General features: G+C 40.2%; 1 protein-coding gene across 4 annotated transcripts in view; it reads left to right on the top strand.

Annotated features, from left to right (window-relative positions):
* atrn (attractin) overlaps nucleotides 1-14,937 on the top strand; it is a 123,624-nt gene that overhangs the window by 27,734 nt on the left and 80,953 nt on the right. For all 4 annotated transcript variants that reach the window (XM_060925725.1, XM_060925726.1, XM_060925728.1 and 1 more), the window contains exon 5: nucleotides 7,178-7,380. In XM_060925725.1, coding sequence (XP_060781708.1) covers nucleotides 7,178-7,380 — 203 coding nt within the window. The remainder of the gene's footprint in view (nucleotides 1-7,177; nucleotides 7,381-14,937) is intronic.

A 14,937-nucleotide genomic window follows, 5' to 3' on the forward strand; every position in this document is an offset into this window, starting at 1 on the left:
CCGGACATATGATTTTTGGCGTTTCCCAAATCGGCACGTTGGCTGTAAGTTTGTCTTGCAACCTGAAAAAAACATAAGCGCCCGTAGAGTTTGTTTTGACATGACAAAGAACCTCTGCGGCCAGTCTACGGCTCGAAAATCAGCACATCACGCGCACCTTCCGTGCGTTTCTTGCGTTTTTTGCACGTAGACCGGCCGTAGGAGCACGTACGGCCGGTTGTGACCAGGCTTATGTAAATAAAGAGACAAATTTTTGTCGTCCTGTGGGCAAGCATTTATGAGACATGTTGCCTTGCACTTATGGTTGGGTTCCCTGTGGTGGTACACAGACGTCATACTGTCAAGCCATCAAAAATCGGGTTGATGCCTTTCTCTTAAGTACAGGACTCTGCTGCACTATAACCCCTAAGTATTGCCTTCACCTACTGATGAGGGCGCCAGTATGTTTGATGGCTAATGGGTTTTAGCTCATTTGCAGTGTTTTCCCCAGAAAAAAATTAAAGCCCTAAATTCTGGCATGATAAAACATAGACAACTGAGTGCCAACAGCGCAAAGCGAAACTAGGGGGGGGGTCTGGGGGCATGCCCCCCCGGAAAATTTTTTGAAAATAGATGCTCTCTGGTGCATTTTCAGGGTCTCTGAGAGGTTTTAGATACATGATTATAGGATAGATTTTAACAGTGCTTCAATGATTTCTGACCTAAATAGTATTAATGTATACACATTTGAAATTTCACCTTAAAGTTCAACATGCAAGTTAAACTGTTTTGTTATAGATTCCTGAGGTATACGATAGATTTGAAAATCTACGGGGATCCCTTAATTACCTATGATCAAGTATTGTTGTAACAAAAATGTGCATGAAAATATGAACAGTGGTTTGCTCCATCTTATGCAATCCAATGAAGAGAATCGATCATCATGACCTCCTGTTGATCACAAAGGGATCTGAACCTAAGACCTGCCACCTTAAAATAAGTTGCTGTATTACTATAACTGTAATGATTTAGAATGTTTCTGATGCAATTACCATAATATATGTATAACTAAGATGCACTGAAAAGAAAAGTAAGGCAACTGCATATTATAAAGTTTAAATTTTGGCACTTTTATTAAATGGACTAGATTAAGATTAAAACATATATTTAAAGGAAAAGAAAACTTAATTCATTCATACATTTAAGTTTGCAGAAAGATTATGTATTTATAAAAACATTCATGAAGAGATTAAGTGTCAAATGTAGCCTAATTTCGAATAATAATGATAAGCATATTTGGCAGTGTGATGTCACTGTGAGCCTTTAACAAAAGAATAATCCGGAGCCTTCTTTTGTTAAATGGATCCCAGTGACATCACACTGCCAAAAATGCTGATGATTATTATTTGAAATTATGCTATATTTGACACATTTGGACAACTTCACTTCGTGAGAGTGTTTATAAGTACATAATCTTTCTGCAAACCCAAACTAATGAATTCAGTTTTCTACTCCTTTAAAGCAGATTAATTCTCCTTGGCTTTTGCTTGGCCCAATGTTGGGCAACCCTCTCATAGTCCATCTCGCTGTCATCCATGCTGATGTGGATTAATTTGTCCAGCGAGTCTTCTCCTAGCTTATTAAAGTCAGTCAGCTTTGTCCGTCTGGCGCGGGACAACATCGGCAGCCAATGAGATCGCTTATAATGAATCGGAAACTTCCGGGGTGTCTGACGTTTTCTTTCGATGTTTTTATTGGACGGTTTGAACACGTGATCTTGACGTAGCCAACAGATTAGTTTGTTTACATCATACCACACGGACATATTACTTTGACAGAATCAACACAAACATTGGAAAAAAGACCGCTTGTTTAACACAAATATCAATCAGTATGTAAATGTATCTGTTATTTGCTCTCCTACGTATCTAGTTACTTGTGGGTAGGAAATTTAACGTATCTGTATAAATCTAAGCGTATCGGATTTTAACTAAAGCGACTAAGCGTATCGGCAGGCAGAGCAAGCGTATCGGGCCCGATACGCTAAAACGCTTTGGGGAAAACCATGATTTGAAATAGTTTAAGTTTGTGGCCTTGTCCCACACTTTGGTGGTTTGGAGAGAGGGGGTACATGGATACAGTGCCCTCTGAAAATATTGGAATAGCAAGGCCAGTTCTTGTTTTTGTTAGACACTGAATACATTTCAGTTTGAAATCAAAAGATGAATAGATGATGATGGGTTAGAATTTAAGCTTTCATTTCCTTGTATTTACATCTAGATGTGTTAAGCAGCTAGAAAGCATATACGCAGAACCATGGCCTCGCTTTTGTTTATAAATGCCTTGAGACCTCAAGAATGGCACAGGAATAGTTTTGCGCGTTAACAATAAATCTATAGTAATTTTTACGATTAAAGTGATTCATATAGGTAGCGGGCTGAGTGAATGACCTTGACGTCTGTAACGTCACAGCAGGAAGGCTATTGGTCTCCTCGCCATTTCTGCTATACTAAAACACAGACCTGACTGCAACTCCGATCCTCCATTTTGAGCTAATTTATCACCATGCCATGTAGATGTGTTGCTGGCCAGTGCAGCAACATGACAGAAGGTGCACAGCAAATTCCCCAGTGTTGAATTAACACCCAGAGTGTTTATATTGGACCAATATAAACACTCTGGGTGTTAATTCAACACTGAGGAATTTGCTGTGTGGATTTGCGTTGCATTCATGGCCCAAAAATGTTCAAACTGCAAAGATTTGGACGTGTTTTGCAAGAAGTTCACGGGCACATTGGGTGCCTATGAAGTGGTCTCTCCTCTGCTCTGCACATTTTACGGAAGACTTGTACGAAACCTCTGAGTGGAGCGTTGGCTATAAGCCCATATTGAAAGAGGGTGCAGTACCAACAATTAAAGAAAACTACAAGATAAGGAAAGTTATTTATTTATTTTTTAAAGGAAAGAGAGTTCAGTTGCACCAGTCCTCCTGGAGTGAGCCGAGGGTTGTTGCTAAAACCTGGGACGGGACATATCGCTCGGGCAGTGACCTCCCCGCAGTTGTTGCTAAAAACGGTGACATCCCGTTCCGTCCCGGGTTTTAGTAATTGCCTGAGCCCAGCAGTAATGGCATAATGCACAGTATGAAGAAAAGTGAATGAGTGGAGCAGCTGTGTCATGTCTAAACTGGATATTGCTGCTCTCTTGTTCTCACGTGGAAGAAGTGAATGAACAACTGAAGTCAGATTGTTTCAAAACAATCGGCCTTCAATAAGCGAGAACACAGACGGGTAAGCTCCGACTCTCATTTGGATAAACACATTGTTTACCTGCATTTAGATTAATACATGTAACTTGTATTGCATATTTAAGTTACCGGTATAAGATTTAATTTGCTTCAGAATGTGATTGTCTCAGTTCATCTGATTATTTAATTAGCCTTTTACGTTTTATCAGTGAAAATGCATGCATGTACATGTATGTTGCATAAGTTATAACACCTCTCCTGCTTTAATGAGAATCAACCCACAATCAATGAAGTCAAATCCGTCTTAGTTGAGCAAGTCGGTAACGGTATTTCTTACTTTGACCGTAAATTTTTATTTATATGACTGGTCTATAGCTGTAAAAGGCCTCGGCCTTAAAACCGGTTACCACTGTGACGTCACACACTCGAGGCTGGCTGGCTCAGCGGGGAAGCTCGAATACCAACTTTGCGGTGTTTTTTTTTTTTTTTGTTTTTTGTTTTTTAATTCCCATTTATGCAGTGTACAAGAGTCAAGGATGGAGATACTAATCCACTCAAATTTATTTAAAAATAAAGGCTCTGCGTATCTCCTTTTGAACATGGCACTTTTTGTTTGAAGCCACCTATTTTTCCAGAATATTGGAACATATGACTGACGGGTGTTTCTTGTTGCCCAGGTATTCCCTGTTTTTTAGTTAAATTATTTAAGTTAGTAGCTCTGAATATCTACTCATGGTTTGACCCCTGAGTTTTTTTTTTTTTTTTCTTGTGAAAGAATGCATTTGTTGCTGGAATGGATAAACCATCATGAAGAACAGAGCGCTGACTATGGGAGAAAAGCAAACCATTTTGAAGCTGAGACAAAGGGGAAAATCAATCAGATTAATTGCACAAGCATTGGGGATGGCCAATACAACAATTTGGACTGTCCTGAAAAAGAAAGAACCCGCTAGTGTACTCACAACTCGACATCAAGCATGTCAGCCAAGGAAATCCTTAATCTTCACTTTTGATGTCCAACAATGTATATCAACAATGAATATTAAGGATTTGCTGTTGTAGCAGCAGAGTGAATTTGGACATCGACAGAAACATTCTGCCTGCAGAAACTCACTGCCAACACAACAAAGGACTTCACTGGGGGGAGTGGAAGGTTTTAGACAGGCCAAGTCAGTCACCAGACCTTAACTCAATTGACCAGGCATTTCATCTCCTGAAGAGAACACTGAAGCGTGAAAACCCACACCAACTGAAAGAAGCTGCAATACAAGTCTGGAAAAGTATAATAAAAGCAGAAGGTAACAGTTTAGTGATGTCAGTTGGTCATGTGCCTGATGCAGTTATTGCAAACAAGGGATATGCAACCAAATATTTAAGTTATTCCACGAAATCGAGTTGTACGTGAGCTGATGGCCGATGAAGCACGTATAGCGCCGAGTTGGTTATAAGCTGTATACAGCGAGATTGAGTGGGATAACGGTTTTATTTTATCCAAATTCACTGGATTTTGAGAAATGGAGCATTTTTATTTTTTGCAAATTTGATAACTTTTTCATATGACATGTCTGACAATCATTTCCGCTCAGAATGTAAACACACTGGCAAAATGACCGTAGCAATTTGTGAAAAATGCTATAATGGTTCTTGAAAAATAAAAAGGTGTTTTTATTTTGTCCTCGGTTGATTCAGCAACATGCGCTGCCATTTTGTTTTTCTCTACTCACGGTATACATAGTTTTCACTGACGTCACGGCATTCCAGGGAAAGCCCTCCAGCCGCCATCTTGTGGGTCAAACAAAACGAACCATCGCCATTACCGGCTACGTTATCTCAGACGAATTTATAAAGTTATATAGTCAGTTTTCTAAAATAAAGATCAATGTCGGCAAAATCAAGCAAACAGAAGTATCTAGATACATTAGACAACATCTCACGACAACGGTATGCAGCCAAACTGGCCTTGATTGGGGGAATTGACCCCTACGAAGTGGACAAAGATGCATTTTCAAGTGACTATGCAGGGCTGCCAAAGCCTGAAACTGCCAAAGCCTGCTCCAAAACCTGAAACTGACTTCATCAAACTTTAAAGGCTGTCTGATATATACAACTTTATATATTCTAGCATTAAATAGACTGTTGAATGTTATGCAACCGTAATAAGTTGATTAAACACAAATCAAATCATACAGAATAGACCTAAAATGTTTTTCAAAAATGACCCTTGCATGAGTGAAGTGACAAGTTTCAAATAGAAATGTGACAAATGAGCGATATTAAGTGTACATTACAATGTAAACGTACACTCAGCGGTTCCAGTTAGGCATTCTCCAGAGATTGTTTACACGATGTTTTGGTTTCCAAAAACAAACTTAAACACAATTGATTGTTTATTTAAACAACTTACCACTTATAAAATGATCGGAGCAGACTTTGCTGTGTTTGGAAGGCTGATAATCCTTGCGGTTGATTCTCGCAAGCCATAGATTTCTCCTTTGTATGCTGAGTTTCTTTGTTTGCTCACCTTCGTGCTCCCGTACAGTGGGAATTCCATAAAGGCTCCGCTTGACGTCATCATCTGACCTATTATGACAGCCGTGAATACAACAGGTGTGCACCATTGTTAGCTTTAAATAGCCTGCTTGGGGTCTTTTGAAGACTTTGTACTCGCGCGTTACAATGTGTGCTCAGTCACCCGTACGGTAAGCTTGACCCACAAGATGACCGCCACTAGGGAATCCCCGACTCTGTGACGTCATGTGCAAACTATGTATAGGAGCTGATGTCCTAGTAGTAGAGTAGCCAATCAGAGCACCCAATTGCTCATATCCAGTGAACGTGGATAGAATGAGTGTTATTTACTTTTAAGGCAAGCTGTTACTACTTTTGCTCATTTAAACACTGGGTGCTCTGCCATCAAGGTGCCATGTTCTAATTTGTTTAACACCACTAGATGCAAATATCAGGAAATGAAAGCTGAAATTCTGATCCATTGTCTCTTCTGCGTCTTTTGATCTCAAACCCAAATGTCTTCACTGTATAGCAGAAACAGAATTGGCCTTGCTGTTCCAGTACTTTCAGAAAGGACCATAGCTTTGATGGATTTGGCCTCTTGGTTTAGAGTGGTTGATGATGCCGAGTTCTGGTGCTTATTGGTGCAGTTTCTATAGTGACTGTATTCATGGTGGGCCTCCTTTTTCTCAAAGGAGCACAACGGCGCGCAATATCAAAAGAACATCAAACAGAACCTCTGCATACACTCATTCACTCTGCATACACTCTACATGCACACGTTCATGCATGCACCTATCAGATGCTCCTCCATTATGCACACACAAAACAAGGCTTACTGAAGGACATCAAACAGCTTGTCTGGTTCTCTCTCCCTCTCTTACACACAGATGCGCGCACACACCATGAGCTCTGTTCAGCTCTAGAGGAGAGTGAGTTGCCTACTAATGGGGCAGCAGTAATGCCAGCTTAGGTTTAAATGCAGCTTAAATTTAGCAGCCTAGCACAGCGTTTTTATTTCTCAGCTGAAACTAATGATATTTAACAATTCAGTAAATCACTAATATGACAGCTAAGTTCTCTAAGGTAATTCATTAGCAAGCTAAACATTTTCCAAGCTCATAATGGAACTGAAATTCACAGCCTGTGTTATGTAGTAGTTGTGGATTGAAAGGATAAATGGATGCTCTTGCTCTGAACAAATATGCAAGGTCTTATGTGTTCTGTAGATCGAGTAGCTTCCTACAGAATAATGTAGTACTCTGAGCACTTTTCAGATCCAAGCCTTTAATAGATTAGTGTAGATACGAGTTTTTAGGTGGTGACTACTTGCACTCACACAAAGAGAAATGCACTGCTAAAATATTGTGAACCGTTTGTTAACTGCAATCTACTGATTAATACTGTGTTTGTCTTTTTCACCCCACCTTTTCCATTCTTTAGGATAAATATGTGTCCTAATAACTGCTCAGGCCGCGGTGTGTGTCGTCTGGCTAACTCCAGTGACGTGGTGCAGTGTGAGTGTGAGGAGGGCTGGAACGGCGATGCCTGTGATGTTCCCTACTGTGCCTCGAACTGTGGCTATCCCGTGCGAGGTCGGTGCCAAATCAGTGATAAACGGTGCCTCTGCAACCCTGGCTGGCAAGGTGGGCCTTTTTCTGCATGCATCAGCAAATGAAACAATAATATTCCCAGAAAATGGGCAAAATGGAACTAGTTTCATTACACTTGAGTTAATGGTAGGTTCCATTACTGCAGTTCAGTGAAGTGTCAGCTTGCTCATGACTCTCATATAGTATGTGCGCATATAGTACTGTGCAAAAGTCTTAGGGACGTGTAAAGAAGTGCTGTAGATAAAAAAAAAAAAAAGGCTTAAATTAAATGTTTCAACATTAAAGAAATACTATAAACAGCAGTTAGCCATAATAAATGAAACGGTCAATATTTGGTGACTCTGCTTTATTTAAAAAAAAGTCTCAGGTATGTACAATGAGTGCAATTTTATAAGGAAATGAGCTGTAGGTTTTACTGAGCATCTTGCAGAACCAGCCACAGTTCTTCCGGACACTTTGACTGACTGTCACACTCACTTCTTAATTTTGCAGCAAAACCCAGTCGCCAACGTTTTTTTTTTTTTTTTTTTTTAATCTGAAAAGTGCTCTCTTATGCTGCTCAGATATAAACCCCCCCCCCCCCCCCAACAAATTAGAATTTATTTTTTTTTCTAATTTGTGTGGGTCTGTGCTATTACTCTCATTAAGTTCTATAGCTTGCTTTATGTATGTATGCATGTATGCATGCATGCTTGCTTCCTTTTTCTTTTCTTTAAAGCTACTTTCTGGGGGATGTTGAAATATTAGCCCAGCTGTGGTCTCACAAGTCAGACCTTTAGCAGAGTCTAGTACCTTTCTTCACTAATGCAACCAAAAACTACCTATTTTAATAGGATGAGGCCATTTGCCTTACAACTGACAAATCTTGGACTCCCTCCCAGAGTCTGTTGCCAGACTCACTAAAATATCAAGTTTGCTTGCCTCTGACTTCTTTAAACAAAACTGCTAATAATTTTAAATACCAAATTCTATTTTTAGTCTAGTGATCTGACCTTGCTCTGAAAAGCTATTTTAGTCAGTGGTTGGGGGTGGGGAATTTTATTTATTTATTTATTTTTAAATGCCAGTACATATCTGCCCGTACCAATGCTACGTTGATAGTGCCTTGTAAGTGGAAATTTGCCAAGTGTAGTAATGTCATTTTCCCACCTTGGCACTGTAAAGTGGGTGGGGCACATGGACGCTACCATTGTGTGTATCGTTTGTTCTGTAAGAGCACATAAAATTCATAAAAATCTAGTTTAGCTGCATGTTTACAGGCCTGAGTGGCTACTGGTAGTATTCTACTATAGTGAACTTCAGAGATTCATGCAACATTTGTGAATTGAAATTGCAGTATAGCAACAGCAGCAGATAATGGCAAGTAATGTTAGCCACAAGCTATCCAGCTAACCATAGTTGAGTGTTAAATTAGTTTATAGCTGTATTGGCTTTAGCTCCATTTATATACAGACAATAGGCATGTAACAATACATCGTGTGATGATAAATCAATACAAATTTGACGCTTCAAATCAATGAAACAGCACAAAAATGAATCGTGATTATTTAAGCTACATAATCTTAGTTGTTCCTATCTGTCATTGAATTGATTAGACAGCAGAGGTACAATAACACATTAACAGGCATACATGGACCTTCGCCTGAGGTGGAAGTAACACAGCTCTAATGCTGCGCGCGCACACACACACACACACACACACACACACACACACACACACACACGCACACAAAACATCTGAAATGGGAAAGAGCTGCATGACTGTCCAAGCAGGTTTAACAAGAAATGGGCGCTTTCTTTATACAGACTCCTGAAAGCTAAAGGGATGAAAAGGAGGTCATTGTTTTCTGTTTATACCTGACGACTACCTTCACAAATCTTCATAAATGGTTATTAAGAAAAGGCCTATTTGTAATTAATGTTTTTAATTTTTAGTAAAAGGAGTATTTTAGGTGATGGGTTATTATCTCATCTCATCTCATCATCTCTAGCCGCTTTATCCTGTTCTATAGGGTCACAGGCAAGCTGGAGCGTATCCCAGCTAACTACGGGCGAAAGGCGGGGTACACCCTGGACAAGTCGCCAGGTCATCACAGGGCTGACACATAGACAACCATTCACACCTACGGTCAATTTAGAGTCACCAGTTAGCCTAACCTGCATGTCTTTGGACTGTGGGGGAAACCGGAGCACCCGGAGGAAACCCATGGGGAGAACATGCAAACTCCACACAGAAAGGCCCTCGCTGGCCACGGGGCTCGAACCTGGACCTTCTTGCTGTGAGGCGACAGCGCTAATCACTACACCACCGTGCCGCCCATGGGTTATTATATTTTACTCCAACCATTACAAATGTGAGTAAATATTGTTGCTTATTAGGAAAATGAAACAAAAGGTTATCTAAATTTAACAAAAGGAATATTTAAATTGATAAGAACCCAATATTGTGACTCGAATTGAATCGTGAATTGAGTGAACGTGCTTAATGGTCGGAGGTGAAATGTAGAATATCAACTTTATTGTCTAGAAAAACGACCCAAAAAGCGAATTCAATCTTCCTGGTGTCTAATTTGCACCATAAAATTGAATAAAACGGTTAAAATATATTGTTTTGCCCAATTTCCGAAGGCTTTTTTACATCTCACTTGTGCGCAATTTCACCGCCAGGGGACCGTCATCGTGACATCATTTAAGCCAAACAGACTGGGATTCTTGACTTGTCCATTGCAAGCAAAAGTAAAAATGTTTACCTCCAATCTTCTCCTTTTTGCTTGAGCGTTGCTGCTCTGTTTCTTCTTTGACTGCTTGATTTTGTTTCACACGCACAATCCACTCTCTCTGCCTCGTCTCCTCTTCCAGAAAAAGCCAACCCTCTGGCTTCATGCGCACAATCCACTCTCTCTGCCTCGTCTCCTCTTCCGGGAAAAAAAACAATCCTCTGGCTTCATGCACACAACCCACTCTCTCCGCCTCTTCTCCGCTTTCGGAAAAAGCCAGCCCGCTCGCGCTGCCTCTTCTCCGCTTTTGGAAAAAGCCAGCCCGCTCGCGCCGCCTCTTTCGGAAAAAGCCAACCCGCTCGCGCCGCCTCTTTTAGGAAAAAGATAAAAACTTCTTCCTGAACCGGTCCCATTGTTACAGTTCACTGCACAACAATAAGGCATGGGGTTTTTCTTTGGAAATTCCTGAATGCACGTCTGCACTCAAGCCGAACAGCAATGCAAGTAAACGGAAGTGGACTCAACTCAAGCGGTTTGTTTGTCTTAAATGACGTCACGCGCCGCCGAGTGGTCACGAAAATAGCTGAACAGCAATTTGCCACAATCCGCGCTAACTTATTTTAATTATTACTTATTAACAATACTTCTTGGGACCAGAAGAAAATTACAGAGGGTTTTTTAACATGTAAAGTTTCAAATGTGCATAAAATTAAAACTGTTGCCTATGACCTTTTAACACACAGTACTTTTAAAACTGTTGCCTATGACCTTTTAACACACACAGTACTTTTAAAATCTGTACCATTGATGGTAAACACTGATTTGAGAAGGTAATAATCAACATTAGAGTTATAAAAAACGTATTTGTGCTTTTCTTTACTATATTACATGCCCAGCAGAGTTTTAGACTGATGGTATTCTTAGTCTGTGTCCAAGTGAACCAGTATCAGGATGGCTTTATTGCTGAAGACTTCAAAGCACTTCTGTAAGTTGCTCTATATGAGGGAGTCTGCCTAATGCTTTAAATGTAAATAAGTGGAGAACAGGGCTTTACAGTTCAGTGTGCACAGCCATGTTGATTTGACTTGAAGGAACTGGTAGTTGAGAAGAGTGCACCAAGTTGACAAGTTTCAGATTTAAATCTGAGGATGTATTTGTTAGATGTTACCAATTGTAGGTGGGAAATTACAGGTTGCTGTTTCACCCCATGCAGCAAAAGCTTGCGTGGTATTGACTTGTTCCCTGCTTGTGATTTTTACCATTTTTAAAAAAAGATTGCGACTGATGATCCAGAACGTATAGCCCAAAAACCAAAATGCAACAAAAGTATTAACAAGTATCCCCATTTCAGGTGTAAGGAGAGTATAGGCGGATATGTTATAACTTTAAATTTCACATTGCTTTGTCAACCAACTATCGTTGGAGCCCGAGGCCATCCTTTCTGCAGTATTAACTCCTTCTCCAGCTGGACAGTTTAAAGATGCCTGGGCAAACACTTTAGTTCATAACCCTTTTGCAGTAGCTAGTTCTGAATCTAGCACTGAGGAACGAGTTTCATTATTAACTTGATGGAAAACAGTAGGTCTTATTTTGTCAGCCCTCTTATGGACTTTGCTCTCTCTCTCAGACAGACAGACAATCAGACATGCAAAGGTACTTTTTACTTGCTTTGAACCTGTCACACTGTCTGTCCTAACAGATATCGGCTCCTACATGAAACCTACGTCGTCCCTTGATGTAATCCTTTCAGAACTTTTTAAAGAAATGTTTGAAGTCCTGCAGGTTAGCGTTTTATCTATTATTCATTTCTCAGTGCGTAGCTCCTTCATATTTTAAACATGCTGTTCAACCCCTTTAAAAAAAACAACAAAAAAAAACAACTTGATCGCATGGATTGCAGCAATTTCTGACTTATTTCAAAACTATCATTCTTCTTTAAAGTTGTCTATTTTCAGCCTGTGCTATTCCTGAATACAAATAATATTTGAAGCCTTTCAGTTATTATTTGTATTGGGGGCATTTCACAGCTCTGTCTGCCCTTTTGAAGGTAAAATGTGATTTCCTGCCTGCTGCTGACTCTGGTACACTGCAAAAAATTAAAAACTGAATTTGAGGAGAAAATTACTTGATACTAGTGAAATTATCTTGCTGCATGGACAGATATTTTTACTTGATAAGACATCTTCGAATAAGTTGGTTGCAATCTAGAACTAGGTTTAATGATCTCAGAATTGGTGTCTTGTATTCTTCTAATCAGAAATGCTAGATCGTTTCAACTATTCAAGATATTTTCACTTGCGAAGATATAACTTTTTGCAGTGTAATTGTGCCATTTTTAGACCTCAGTGCAGCCGCAGACACTGTACACCATGATGTGTTGATGGCATGTTTGAAATATAGTGTTGGAATTCAAAGAGCAGCGCTAAATTGGTTTTTCTTACTTCAGAGTGGACTTTTTCACTTAGAGTTAGTTATTTTCTTCTGTGGCTACTATCAAATGTAGATGATCCCAGGGGTGTATTCTGGGGCCTGTGTTTTGTGGCTCCCCCACCACCACCACGTATTTGCTCCCTTTGGGAGATTCAGAAGCATAACATTTTGGTTTTCATTGTTATCCTGATGATACACAGATATTTACCCTTGCAACCTAATGATCCAGTCTCTGTCATGATTGTCTGGATGACATCAAAAGTTGGATGTTTAAAAACATCAAATCTGAAGTAATTTTATTTGGTCCTTCTAAACTAATAAAGTATTTTGGGAAAACCTGGTTTCTCTGTCTAAAAATGTTGGATGTTATTCCAGAACACTTTTTTTTTTTTTTTTAACTCTGAATTTAAAGTTGATAAACAAATGCTGATGTTTAGAGTAGCGTCTTCAAAAATTAAGCCACATCTCTCTCCCCAGGACGGGGGGAAAACTTGTTCCTTCTTTTATTTGACCTCATTTAGATTACTGTAACTCACTGTACATTGGGGTCAGTCAGTCGTGTTTAGCCAGCCTATAGTTGGTCCAAAATGCTGCTGCACAATTTTTAATTGGTGCAAAAAATAAAGACCATGTTACTCCAGTTTTGGCTTCCTGCCTTTGGCTCTCAGTTCAGTATAGGATTTGGTTTAAGACTTTTAGTATTCCTTTTAAAGCCCTGCATGGGTTAGATTTCTTACAGTAAATTTCCGATTTGCCAAGTCCACATCTTGCATCAAGATCCCTGAGGCTCTCTGTCCAGCTTCTTCTGTCCACTCCAAGGTCACAGTTGAAAACAGAGCAACTGTGCATTCACAGTGGCAACCAAATCTCTGGAGTAGCTTACCATTGCACATTAGGTGTTCTATTTTAAATCTACACTTTAAAACGCCTCTGTTTTAATATATTACAGAGCAGTGTGTGTATGTATGTTGGTTTTATGCCTTTTTTATTATATTGGTTTGATCATATTTTGATCCAGTAGTCAAGTCATTTATTTGTATAGCGCTTTTAACAATAAACATTGTCGCAAAGCAGCTTTACAGAATTTGAACGACTTAAAACATGAGCTCATCTTATCCCTAATCTATCCCCAATGAGCACGCCTGTGGCGACAGTGGCAAGGAAAAACTCCCTCAAACAACGAGGAAGAAACCTCAAGAGGAACCAGACTCAAAAGGGAACCCATCCTCGTTTGGGCAACAACAGACATGACTATAACATTAACAGTTTTAACATGAAGTCAGTTTTGTTGATGTTATAACTCTTCATTAATGGAAACTTGAGTGCAAAACTGTTCATGACAACTGCAGTCCTAAAGTTAGCAAGTCAACTGTAGTCCTCAGCTATAAAAGCATTACTGTAAACGTCCAGAGCGTCTTCCAAGTGTGACTTTCAACTGTCCTCATGGGGCCGTCCTCCACAGGAGTGATGTGATGAGGCTCCAACCAGACACAGGGCACCAGGATGGATCAGGCAGGTCTGAGGAGCAGAAGAGGTCAGCATCTCGATCTCAGGATTGACCTGTAACTCAGAAGGACAGATTGAGGGGAGAAGAGAGAAAACGCAGGTTATTCGGTATGCCCAATGCCACCTGAATAAGTAGGAACAGTATACATATTGCACTGCGTACAAGCAGGGACTCCGGCAAGTAACTATGACAGCATAACTAAAAGGGGAGAGCCAGAAGGTAACACCGGCATGAGGGAGCCCCGGGACATAAAGCAGCAGCCACTACACCGTCAACAAACTCGAGTGAGCAAGCGAGTGGGGACTGACAGCATCCATACATCCCAGTTTACCAAAACACTCTGTCTGAGGACCCTCCAGATCTACTCCTTTACCTCATAAACACCATTAACAAAAGGCTTGACTAAACATGTTTTCAGCCTAGATTTAAACGCTGAGACTGTGTCTGATTCCCGAACACTACTTGGAAGGCTGTTCCATAAATGTGGGGCTTTGTAAGAAAAGGCTCTGCTCCCTGATGTAGCCTTCACTATCCGAGGTACCAGCAGATAGCCTGCACCTTTTGATCTAAGTAGGCATGGCGGGTCATAAAGGACCAGAAGCTTGCTCAGGTACTGTGGTGCGAGACCATTCAGTGCTTTAAAGGTCAGTGGTAGTATTTTATCAATACAAAATTTGATTGGGAGCCAATGCGGTGTGGATAAGACAGGGGTGATTGCGATCATATTTTCTAGTTCCAATAAGGACTCTTGCTGCTGCATTTTGAACTAACTGGAGCTTGTTTCTGCACTTATTGGAACATCCAGACAGTAAGGCATTACAGTAATCCAACCTGGAGATGATAAAAGCATGAGCTAGTTTTTCTGCATCGTGTAGTGACATTAAATTTCTTATCTTAGCAATATTTCTGAGATGAAGGAAAGCTATCCGGGTAATG

The sequence above is a fragment of the Neoarius graeffei genome, chromosome 7, assembly GCF_027579695.1.
Source record: "Neoarius graeffei isolate fNeoGra1 chromosome 7, fNeoGra1.pri, whole genome shotgun sequence".
In the NCBI taxonomy this organism is placed as follows: Eukaryota; Metazoa; Chordata; class Actinopteri; order Siluriformes; family Ariidae; genus Neoarius; species Neoarius graeffei.